The 13303-nt window shown below is 27.8% G+C and overlaps 1 protein-coding gene across 1 annotated transcript; it reads right to left on the reverse strand.

Moving 5' to 3' along the window:
- Nucleotides 1-10691: 10691 nt before the first annotated feature.
- On the reverse strand, nt 10692-11721 carry LOC148227830 (zinc metalloproteinase nas-4-like). Its single transcript, XM_088201959.1, has 4 exons — nt 11362-11721; nt 11099-11303; nt 10890-11026; nt 10692-10816 (listed from the first exon to the last, which is right to left on the reverse strand). The coding sequence occupies exons 1-4, from the start codon at nt 11626-11628 to the stop codon at nt 10727-10729; spliced, it is 699 nt and encodes a 232-aa protein (XP_088058085.1). The 5' UTR covers nt 11629-11721; the 3' UTR covers nt 10692-10726.
- Between the last annotated feature and the right edge of the window lie 1582 nt (nt 11722-13303).

The raw sequence follows: 13303 nt of genomic DNA on the forward strand, positions 1-13303 counted from the left end.
TATTTCAATCATACTTCTAAAATTATTAACTATATTTTTATTTATAACTTCTCTCATTGCTCTATTTTGTAGTTTTTGTAACATCATTTTATCTGATTTATTAAGCATATATAAAATTGTTGCATCATAATTAAAGTATGGAAATATAATGCTATTAAAGTTTTTTTTTATATTTATTATTAATATATTTATTGTCCAATTTTTTGCTATTTTTTTAATATCGATGGCTTTAGGTGTAAATTTGCTAACTCTGCTTTTGAGTGAAAATAACTCAATAATATAATCTTGTACCTTTAATCGAAATACATATGCTCAAATAATTGTTACCTCTAAAATCTCTAATTAAATACCAAAATTTCATATCAAAAGGATTGAGATATAATTATATTTTCTTATTTTCAAGTAGTCTACTTAGTTTATTGTTTCTCTGTAATTACAATTCTCCTTAAAATTAAATTTTTTATCTAAAATTTATATTTTATCTATAATTATAATATAGTTATCTATACTTATTTTTAAATTATTATCTAACATTTATTACATATTTCTCATCCTAAGTAATATACCTATGTTTCTACTATTTTTTTGTTATAAAATTACAATGTTTCTTAAAACTATATTTCGTATCTACAATTACTTCTAAATATTTTATAAAATCAACTATTTCTATGCCTATTTTTATTTTATTATCTAACATATCTTTATAATTAATAAGCATACATTTAGTTTTATTATTATTTAGTTTTACTACATTTTTTTAACCCATATTTCTTATATACTTAATTTATCATTTAAGTTATCTGCAATTTCTTTAACATATGCAATATATTAAAGTGTCGTGTGAAAACAGATAAGATTCATATTTTATAATATATGATTATAAACAGTAACGGTCCTAATTTGAACCGTTGTGGTACATCATGTGATGCATAATTTATTTTAAATATTTATCAAACCATCTTCAAACAATTTTACTTATACTTCTAATATCTAAAAAGTTGCGAAAGCTCTCTTTGAATCCAATAAGACTTCTTCAAGTCAAAAACCAATTATTTATCACTACTTTTAATGCAGTTTCAGTGGAATGTTTTTATCTGAATCCCAATTGTTGTTCACACAGAATGTGTTGTGAAATATTAAAATCGTTTAATTGTTTGATTACTATTTTTTCCATCACCTTTTCTTATTTTTCTTTACTATTTTTAATTCTATGTGTAGGTATTGCTCTATTTATGGAGAAAGCTTTATTTATTTATTAAAAAATATAATTTACTTTTTAGTATTTACCATGTTTATTTAATTATATTTACAAGCAAATCAATTTTATAGATATAGTTAGAACTAGGAAAACTTTCTAGCCGAACATTTTTTTTTAATTATTTGTATTTTTAATACGATCTAGTTTCATAAAATCTAAATAAAAAAACAATACGAAAAAAAAGTTGAATAAACAACATTTTTATTTTAACTATTGATTTTTAATAAGTAGTCAATTTAAAATCTAAAATATTTATATAATAAAATTTGAATTTAAAACTGTTTTTTTACCTACTTTTATTATTTTTTTACATATTATATGTAGACAAAAGAAACAGAAATATAATAAAATAATTTTATGACACACATTAATAAAAAGTGAAAAGGCGCGGCGAGATAGGTAATGACTCATCAATAAAATTTCTGAAGAGTCATTTATCGCAGCTGAGTCAAAATAATTTGCCAAACATTTTTACAACCTGCTTTTTTAACAAGCTGCATTAAAGTGTCTTTTGTCTGTTTTTAAACTTTAAATTGTGTCAAGTATATTCTGTAATTAAAACGTTATATTTATACAATTTTTACTTTTTGTATTTTTAAAATATATAATTGATCATGTTTTTTCAATTACAATTATATATCAAGGAGCGAGCATTGAGTTAAAACATTGACTGTTTTGTTGAAATAGACTTGACGATCAAAGTGGAAGCAGCTGATTTTATTTTATTTCGAAAGTAACACATGTGTCGATTCCGCTGAATGTGAACTCGTAGTCATAGTAGAACTTTTTTATATTAAAAGCTAAAATCAAAGTGCTATTTTCCAAGTGATATTTGAAAAATTTAAATTGAAATGAAAATAATTTTTTCACTACAACTACAATACATGGCTTATTTATAAACTAGGAATTAATATTAGATTAACGATTCTCTGCTTTCTAACTCCTTGACTAATTCTATATAATTTATGGCGAAACTAGAATTTCTGTTTTTATATTTTAAATATTCTGTTAGACTAGTATATTTTTACATGCTTACAAATAATGGTTTGCATAAATCCAGCAACAATGGAATTTTATTTCACTACTTTCTTGATGAAACGGAATCTTGAATCACATCTTTTTTAAATTTTAATTTTATCAGACAAATTTTAAGCTTAATAAAAAATAAAAAACGTTCATAAAGACTTATATTTTATAATAAAAATTGGTCCTGCATATATTTTTGATCAGAAAAAAAAGTTTGAGGATAAGCAAATTTAAAATATATCTATATACAATTCGTACATTTTAAACGTGCGCAAGTTTGAGAAGCTTATGCGCTCACGGGCAGGAGCTCGCTATCAAAATTTCCGCGGATTGTATGGAAATTTTCCTCCCTTTTTACGGTGTTGTGGGTTTATTTAAGTATAAAAGGTGATTCATATTTAATGCTCCACTTACAGCCAGGGAAGGTGGCAGGTGGAGTCAACCATCCAACCAACCAACCAGCCAACCACCTGAGGGGGCCATATTTCCAAATCAACTTTATGGCGTCAAGTTGGAATTGCCTTCGAGGAATTATTGTTCGCAATTCGCACCCCCTGACGGATGCTGCCGACAGACGCTTCACCTGAAATAAACACACTCTAATATATACATATCTATCTGTAGTATCTTGTTTCGTTTACCCCCATCTACGCGGAAGGCTTTGTAACGCTCAGACAGACAAACAAGTGTACGACGCAATTTGAGAACAATAACTTCTGAACCTGCATTCTATAATTAACTGGTTTCATACCTGTTGAAATATCTAGCACAATTTATATTTTCACTCTAATTACCTAGGCATTGTTGTCTTGAAAATCGAATAGATGTAGTGATTTTTAGTTATTTTTTTAAATAATATAATAAATGTCGAATATTTCATAGATTGAATGATCATAATCTTTCTGATCAAATCATCTTACAAACACTGGCAAAAAACTCTAGAAACAATAGTAGAGTTTTATTTGCAGTATTGAGTAGGCATATTTACAAAATTGTAGCCATCGGAATTTATATTAATGAGTCATCTCTTATCTTGCCACATCGTTGAAATTTTTCGTTTGTGGAACCTTGTGACCGGCATGATAAATAAATAATATATTTAATATCATATGCCCGAAGGATTCCCAAAGATACAGAAAGCTCCTTCTCTGGTCTCTGGTTTATCAGAAAGCTTTTTGTGGTCCACCAGAAAATTATTAAAATAGTATTTTCGAGGGCTATTTGCGCAGTTTAGGTCTCTCCAGGTGCTCAGGGGGCATTTGAAATATGTATATACATATGTATCTTTTTTGCTACTGCCCATTCTAGCTTGTCTCTAGTTTGAAATGATTATTTTGTATGTAACATCTCCTTTTCTGTCAGCTATTTTGTGGGCCCTTATAATTCCATTATTTTTTCCATCCGTGTGATACATGTCAGCCGCCACATTATTGAGAATTATTAAAATTTAAATTTGTCTTACTTAATATTAAATATATATATATATATATATATATATATATATATATATATATATATATATATATATATATATATATATATATATATATATATATATATATATATATATATAATATATATATAAAAATTATTATAGCACACTGATTTAAGCAGTATTTTTAGTTTAAATATATTTTTGAAAAAATGTATATATATTTTTAAGATTTAAAGTAAAATCTACATACTATTTTAAATTTATTTTTCTGATTAATTATTAATAATTATTATGGAAAAAGTAAAATTAAAAAAAAATTATACATTATAAATTGTTAAATGCAAAGAACAACCTATCTTAGTTGTCATTTTTTTGGTGTTGGTTAATTTTGATTCATAAAAAAATCGTTGTTTCTATTTTTGCGGTATGTTTTTTTTTTAAATAGTTATATTATATAAAAATCTAAACATAATATTTTTAATTATATTAAATTTCAATCAATAAAAAATAAAAGTTATAGCACATTTTTTATAATGTTACTTTTTCACACACTTCAGAAAGTGAATCATGACTTTTTGGCTTTATAAAGCACAAAAATAAGCATGAACTTCATAATCGTCGCTTCATTCATATTTAATTAACCAATTAGACTAAGAAAATGTCAAAAGCGGTGCCGACCTGTCTGCAAGGACCGACCTTAAAATAAACGGTTCCTTTTAACCTTTTTTTCACTTTCAACCACATAGATAACAAACCATTGCTGTAAGAGCGTATGCTAGTTTAAAATATTCAGCTCTTTTTCTATATATACATTTTATGTAGATTATAAATATGATCGCGTAAGATAAAATGGTTGACGATTTCTATCGCCTGTGGTGCAAATGCGGAACTGACACGCTCATAATGAGCGCTTTTAATACTTTGGTCCTTTCTCATAAGGCGTCATGCTCTTCTGCAACTCAAAATTATACATGCTCAGCTAATTTGTAACCGACACAAAAAAATATTACTTTTAAGGGGAAGTGAATAAGTGCGTCTTAACGGTATTGATTTCGTATAAAGGGTAAAAAAATATTGATATCTGATAATTGGCAATATTTCAGATAGGACTAAAAATGTACGTACTTTTATGTAGTAAAATTAAGTAATAGTAAGGTTTGATAGATTTATCTGTTTTTATTATTATAATTGTTTTATTCACAAGCGTTTTGTTTGACCAATTTAATATACCTATTGGTAATATAAATTATATGAAAAAGTGCCAATGTCCACATTTTTCAAAATTTTTATAATTGTCAAAATGGATAGTGCTAGACATGCTCCATAAGCTCCGTTTAGGAAAAAATCGTAAAACCACGAATCACACAAAAAAATTAAGTCAAATATTTCACCAATTTTGGAAAAACTACCAATGTCCTGAAAATTTATGGTTCTTTATATCATACTGACTAAACCATGCATGTATAAATTTATAACTTCGAATGATAATTTATGTAAATCTTTTTCCTTAGAATTTAAAAATGGTAAAATATTCAATCAAATATTTTTTCTCATATTTCGTGTAAATACAAATAATTTCGTATAAAAAGTTTTATATTCCTCGTTTTGCTTAATGCGATTTGGTCACATACATAAGAATGGAATTAAGTAAAAAAAACATTAAGGATTGAGCAGCTTATATTACAAAAACGCCGCAAAAACACAAGAGCAAACGCATCACGTACATACACAGAACAGATATATTCTACTCTGTGCGCGTATATCATTTATCTTTTACATAAATAAAATTTCGATTTTTTAATGTCGAGGGGAAATTAATTTATTGCATTACTTAAAAATAAAGAAAAATTTAGTTGCATTATAAATTTGAAAAATACATCAGTTACAGATCATTATTTGAGTAATTTGGTAGTGATTTTTAAGCACCTTATATTTTATAATGGAAAGTTATATGATTAAATAGCTAATTAACCAAAAAAACACATTTTCAATAAGAGTAAACGAGATATAATTAGTTTAGCAAGGGTTAAAGGAAGTTATTATATTAATTATGTAGGTGAGAATATTTCAGTAAAACATATTGGAAGTAATTGCAGGTATTTAAGTGATATTTATATTTAAACAGTGAAAATCTATTATTATTAAAAATGAAACCATAAAGTTGAAAATATTTTTTTTAGTTAAACTATTATTTATGTAGTAAAGTATTATCTGAATATTTAAGATAGAAAGTGCAAACAATTTTATTATTATTTTATTTATAAGAGTATTTTACACAATAATTAATTATTACTTGATTTTAAATCATTACCTGCCTAAAGGAACAATGACATTTTACCAAAAATTATGACAAACTTATTTTGAAGGCGAGAAAAACACCTTTAATTCTATAAACATTTTTATTTTATGAACAATACTCTAAAACCATATTTAAAAGCTTCTATGGGTAGAAGTACGCTCGGGATAAGGATGCCGGTTTGTTATTGTGTGCGTGTATATGAGAGGGAGAAGCGTTGTAGCGTGTACATTGTTGTCTCGCTTTCTCTTTTAAGGACAGTCGCTGATTCGTCAACGCTGTATTCGTCATTAAAGTGCAGTGTGGCACAGAAGTTCGATCTTCTCTAATGATTTATTTTAAATAATTTTGTGTTGATATTGGTTTAACCCAGATATGCCCACTGTCCCATGGGTAGGTCACTAAACTCGTGCCACTGCTTTTTTATTTATAAATGAAATTTTAAGAGAACAAAATTTCTTGGGCATATCTGATTAAATTGATATCAAGGCTTCAAATATACACTGTAAGTAATTCGTTCCCTTACCCGTGGATTAAAATATTTTAATTATTTTTCCATTAATTCGTACGTTGTTGGTTTTTTTACACTATTCTCTGTAAGGCTTAAAAAAGCTATTATTCTTATCGTTGCGCCAATGATAATTTTTTAATTTATTCAATGGATTCTAATGATGTAATAGAGTCGTCGAGCCATGAAACAATCTGCGAATAATTTCTTTCCCCACTTTATATCTTTTTGCTTTTGAAGAATAGCTAAAGACTTTATTATTTTTTTGACTAGTGAAAGATTTTGAATTTTGCAAATATTTAATTAATGACATCAATGTCTGGCTTCTTCGATTATATAATATATTTTTAATTGTCCGTTAAAATTTCCAACTTAGCTCAGATGTATGTATGTTAAATAAACATATATTTTCTTTTAAAATAAAAAAATTAAATACTCTGAGCGAAATTGTTTTGAGCCACACAGTTCACGCACACAATAACAAACCGGAATCCTTATCCCGAGCGTACTCTACAATTTTTTGTACCTTGAAATCGATTTAAAATTACTAAAAATATTGATCTTTCAACTACTATAAACTTTTTGTGAGCATATTATTAACCTATTCATTGGAAAGCTCAAAAAATCTTATTTAATAAAATTAACAATATACCTTAATGATCCTCCCAATTCATTTTTTTATGGAAATTTATTATCAGACAATAATACAATGAAATACATTGAAATGGAGAGTATAGCTTTCTCGAGTGATTAAAGCTATACATTTATAAACTTGTTATTGTATTATTTCTAATAATTTTCCCGAAATTAATAGTCATAAACCTTTAGTTCGTGTATCATATACTCCTACAAAATTATATAATTAATAGACACCAACTGAGAGTAACTCGAGCATGCCGTTCAAAGAAAAACTCCCCATCTGGGAAAGTCCTAATTTGGATCATTATAAAGCTCGCTTTCATGATTTACTTTTAAAAAAAATCCAGGGCCGGTTCTAGCAGACTGTGCGTCGCCTGAATAACCAACCACAAACACGTGTCGCATGTTCACACCGAAGTTTTATTTTTTCACAAGGATGTGCCGAAGGGGCGTTTCGCAGCATCCTGACAAGACGATGAAAGGGACACCGACGACGATTCTGGGTATCAGTAATCCCGTTTTTAGCGTTTGTGGACACCGATTAGGATTAAAACCCCATTTTAACATCAACGGTATTACAATTTCTTTTGGGGATGCTTTATAACGGTGATAAAATATTCTTGGGTTTATATTTATTTGGCCAATTGACTTAAAACTTGAATTATACAGAACTTATAAATTAGATGTTCTTTTACATTTTATACATCGTTAGTTTTTCCTATGTAATTTTGCTTTACATTTTAAAGCAACCCATAATTTTACAAGAAATCATTTTATGTAGCAGCTGGAATAGCACCAAAATTTTTTGCAAATTGCATGCAAACTTATAATTTTCCATTCATTGCGTTTCAGTATTTCAAATATTTGAATACTAAAATGAGATCTCATTACAATTGCAATTGTGAGTGTGAAGTGAATCTAATTTTACAGTTAACGTTAACTTTGTCACCTGTTTTAGATTTTAGTTAATGAATACCACCGCTTTTTTTGAGCTTCTTCGCTTGCTCAAAAGTTCTACATCACTTCATTAATAACCAAGCAATTATGCACGCATCATGTATAAAAATGTGTGTTTCGTGAATGCCGCAAAGTACGATACGTGTGTGGTATGTCTGAGATGTGCATTTTTACATAATCACACATGGCCGCATCCGGAAGACGAGTGACGTTAATGGATGTCATTTTAATGTATAAAAAATGTTTTATAGATTCATTATGGTTACCATAAAATTTCCAACAACAGTATAGAAATTATATCATTAAAAATACATTTTATTTCATAATTTTAATATTATTTGTACTTGTAAAAAATCCTTAGTTTAGTGTATATATGTTATTAAAATTTTAATATACTTATTGCTATTTTTTTTAAGATACGAAGAACGTCGATGATCGACATTGTATTAAGATCGCACGTCGCGCAAAGAGTGATTTGAGATAACCGTTTGAACAATCCCAAAGCCGAAAACACGCGATTTGAAAGGTATGTGATTATTAACTACTCTGAGCCTTTTTTAATGTGTGTGGATGGGTGGGGGGTGATTTATTTGGCTACAGGTGCCTCATCTATTATAACTATATTTCAATAAATAATACTGCAGCGACCCAATCTATGACTAATTGTCACTATTTGTTTGCCAAATATATTTCAATAATATTTTATTTCTCTTTGGCAATTCTTTTGAATTATTTCAACATTGTTTAAAAAATTATTATGCCATTTATTTTCTTATCATAATTCTTATCTGGTAAATATGTCTTAATTTCTTGAAACGTTTTACATTGGCTTTTTTAGTACATTGATAAATAAATAATAATATTAACAATATACACCATGATTAAAAAGCAACTAATCAATTTATTTTTATATCATCTATTATATTTTTATATTGTATGTATGTACACATATATTTATTTTAAATCGAAAGCCTTCTTTGCACATATAAATGTTGTATTTACAAATTCTGCTTTCGAGGACCGCAAAATCAAAGTCAAACCCATCGTTTAAACATTTATTTAAAGGCTAGTTAGTGCCTCTTCCGACTTTTCACTATTTTGCCGTTAATTCATTTTCTTGGCCTTAAGCGTTATTTTTACTACTTGGTCTTAACAACTATCTTGATAGCGGAGTTTTTATTATTACATTATTATTCATACATACATTTGTATATTCTGAAAATAAGGAGAATCCAATTATTGGTTTATTATTTTTTTTTTTTCATTTTGAGAAGTTAAATATATATAAATTTTTTTTACTGTTTGAAACTATGTTAAATCAAAATTATCTCATGTTAAATAAGTCGTATTTTACTTACTTATTTTAAATCGAATGCTAACTTTTTATATACTACGTTTATATATAATACTTATAAAAACAATGGCAGAAAGTTTTAAAAAACAGTAAAAAGTTAGTTAGTGCCTTTCTTGGACTTAACCGTATTTTTTACATCCTGGTCTTAACAACTCTTTAGTGACTTACATACATTTGTATATTCTGAAAAAATCAGAATTCAACCAGTGGTTCATTAACATTTTTTTATTCTTAAATTTGATAAAAAAAATGTGATTTAGGTATGCAATTATTTTATTATGAATTTTGTATTACATTGAAACATATGTTTTGTATTTAAAACTTATGTTTTTATATTAAATTATTATTTAATTGTACCCGGTAAAAATTCAGCAGAAGGTTTTAAATGCATAAATTTATTACCCATAAAAAATATAATTTATGGTAAAAACCTAATTTAATTTTATCTATATAAAGTTTGTTTAAAAATAGTTTTGCATCTGTAAAATTGTTATTGTGTCGTGTCACTATTTTACTGTCATTTGGAAGACTAAAAATAATCAAAATAGATGCCGTTTAGAATGGTTTTAAATTTTTTAGCTTATGTTCTTTAAAAAGTATTTTTGTCATTTTTTAAATTTTATAGTTAGCTAAAATAAGCAAAAGTTAGAATCAAGTAATCAGAATGTTTCGACAGCTAATTTAAATGGTTTTAAAACTTCTATAATTTTTGCTATGCTACGAAAAAATTCTTTAAACCTATTAGCTATTTTATTATAATTAGTTTCTAAAATAAAACTTGCTCCAGCATAATATTTAATATGTATCTTTTGGCAAACATATATTTTTAACATAACTATGAATTAGACATTAATGACATCAGTGGATTGATTTTGATCATTCTTTATTTCAAGAGCTAAGCTGAAATATATTTTTAAAGGACTTTAAAAGTAGCGAAGTGAATTTCATGAGGGATGCACAATTCATGTACTGGGATAGCAAATTTTCCGACGTAATATGCTGCTTTTCCAGATGTTTTTTCAGTAATTCTATACAAGCATCAAACGTTTAAACTTCATTCAGAGATGATCTTGATTGTTCTTAATAAAAAATCGATCAGTAAATCTTTGGAACAAGGCTAATTAATACCGGGATTTATGTGTATTACAAATGATCCGCTATTTCGGGTATGTTGAGATAATATTTATAAACAAAAAAAACAACTGATTTTATAAAACAAAATTTTTATACATTGTGTTAAAATACAGATTCATCTAATATCCAGGGCAATTGTACAATTTATTTAGTTTGATGATATCGCTTTGACTCATACCAATGCGTTGACCAATGTCTTCACTAGTAGGCTAAATTAAAAATTAATAAAAATAAATTAAAGATTGAAAGATTTATATTAGGTTTAAATAAACAATGCATTACCTTCAAAGGTACAATAGTCTTACTTCCGTCGATGCTGAAGCCGTATTCTGAATAGTGCAAAACGCTACCATAATCATATAAAATACCGAGGTTGCTAACTTGAGATGATGAATACTTTTCAAAGTTGCCTGCAGTACCTGTAACGTAATTTTTGTTGCTGCTACTCTATTCGTTTAGTAATATTTTATATTGTAATGTTTTATAATTACCTAATTGAATCTTATCCCAAACTATCCTAACCCATTCGTCTCTATCGTGAGTGCTTTGCATGTGATAGAATCCAATTGCATGTAGGAACTCGTGGATAATTGTACCATGACGTAAGCATCCAGTTCCTGGAAAACTGGGTGCAAGATTTAACACTTGGGCACCTCCTACGTATCCTACGCTCGAGAAACAGCCCCCATTTCCTCCCTATTAACAATAAATATCTGAGTTGTAATAAAACAACAGTAACAAGTTTTGATCATACCTTCACCAAAACATAGTTGCTTTGCGTTGCTCTGCGTATCACATTGAGGCAAGAAAGTCTGTTTAAGTCTTGTATTGCCATTTCGATAGCGTCGACTTGAATTGAAGCTAACACAGAACCATTAGTTAGTTTAATATATAATTTAATGTTGACACTTAAATGATACTTACAAAATCCTGGTGCGATATCGTAGTAAACGATTTTATTAGGCCACAGTCTTTGCGTGTTGAGAATTGCATTCTTTTGCCCTTGTGATTCAGCAACCATTGCATCTATTTGCTCGTTAGTTAATACAATGTCTCCTTCAAATTTTCCAGATCTCTCTTCAATGTTTTGTAGTTTTTCTAGCTCTGGTGTTACAGGTGCTGAATATAACAACATAATTACTACATTGGATATGTATGAATATATCAAATCGCTCACCTGTTGGTTTTCCATCCACTGATTTCCTTAAAAAGTCTCTATATTCAACAGCTTTTTTTGATAATTGTGTAGTTACTCCAGCATTAGAATATAAAACGCTAATTGCGATTAATAAAATCATTATTATCTTCGCCATTTTGTCTATTAGATCGATAAACAAAACGTCTTTGCTATGCTAGAAAAATATTTATAACAACGCTTTGCAATCTTTACTCGCTATTTATTTTGGATTTTATCGCTAAATAATCAGATTGTATTGTTAAAATATCACTAAATTAAAAAATATGTATGTTTTCTGTGAAATGTAATACATAATCTGAAAATACAAACGCTATTGTGTTATTATAATAGATTAAAACTATTTAGATGTATATCATAATCCTACAGTGAAATACTTTTTTTTTATGTATTTATACAATTTATATAATGATGATATTTTATTACAATACAATGTATCGCGATAGGGCACTATGCAATAAATAATAGCAATATTTACCTATACGGTTATGTATGTAGTCATATGTTATAACTATTATAAATATATTTTGAATCTGGGTTTTATTGCCGAAATATTGTGACTTTGCAGCTAAATAAATTTAATATATAAACATATTCGTTATAAGAGGGACTAAACACCCATGCAAAAATTGAGGTTAGGTTCTTTCAACTATATTTTGTGAGCTTAATTAAATCAGCAAATCAACCTTTTTCCCATTTTTATGTATTAAATGACCTTGTATTTATATATAAATGTGTAAAAAAATATATAAATAATAAAATTTTATTCACGTTATATACACACTTTAAAACTGAGTTTTTAAAGTGTGTATATAACGTGATAATGTCACTCTTAATTTATATATGAAATTAATTTAAAAAAAAATTTTTCATACATACAAATCATAATATATAAAGCACTAATAATTTTAGAAAAAAAATAATAATTTTGAAAAAATTATTATTTTCATCTAACTTTATCTGAAAATCATATTGATAACGGTTTAAGGTTTTGTAACCCTAAGGGGTGTGACTTTGTAGCCAGTAAGACGCATGTGGAAATTAGTAATAATTTATTAAATTATATTACATATATTGCGAGTTAATACGGTGGGCGAGATCGTTATTCTCCGAGCGGTGGTAGATAAGCTGGCGGAGGGATGATATCAGTGGATGATCCTCAGAGTTCTGGTTGGTGTGATAGCGACAGTATTCCGGAGGTTGATCCCTCTCTGCTGCGGTGCTTGTATGGTGGATTCCTTCTCAGGATATGAAGGTTCATGACCGTATGTTGTCCGTGGGCGAGTAGTATCTTCGCTTCTCTGTCGGTGGGGCCACATCTCCCGGCGGGCCAAATCTACCCAGTCTCCATTGGAAACCAGTTCTAAGTATTAAGGGCTGCAAAACTCACTAATTAATCACAATCATACAGTGATCATCCAGCCAATGGTCTCACTGGTTTCTTAGAACGAAATATGTTTAGGCTTTCGAAAAGTGACATTTACTTTATGGACATTGTGCA

The sequence above is a fragment of the Plectrocnemia conspersa genome, unplaced genomic scaffold (genome assembly GCF_051122295.1).
Source record: "Plectrocnemia conspersa isolate PC_06_02 unplaced genomic scaffold, ASM5112229v1 ptg000013l, whole genome shotgun sequence".
In the NCBI taxonomy this organism is placed as follows: domain Eukaryota; kingdom Metazoa; phylum Arthropoda; class Insecta; order Trichoptera; family Polycentropodidae; genus Plectrocnemia; species Plectrocnemia conspersa.

Coding starts and splice junctions, on each gene's coding strand:
- LOC148227830 (XM_088201959.1), bottom strand. CDS start 11,628: ATGGTTGCTGAATCACAAGGGCAAAAGAATGCAATTCTCAACACGCAA. Junction 11,304..11,361: donor GCAACTATGTTTTGGTGAAG/GTATGATCAAAA, acceptor TATTGTTAATAG/GGAGGAAATGGGGGCTGTTT. Junction 10,817..10,889: donor AGACTATTGTACCTTTGAAG/GTAATGCATTGT, acceptor TTTTTAATTTAG/CCTACTAGTGAAGACATTGG.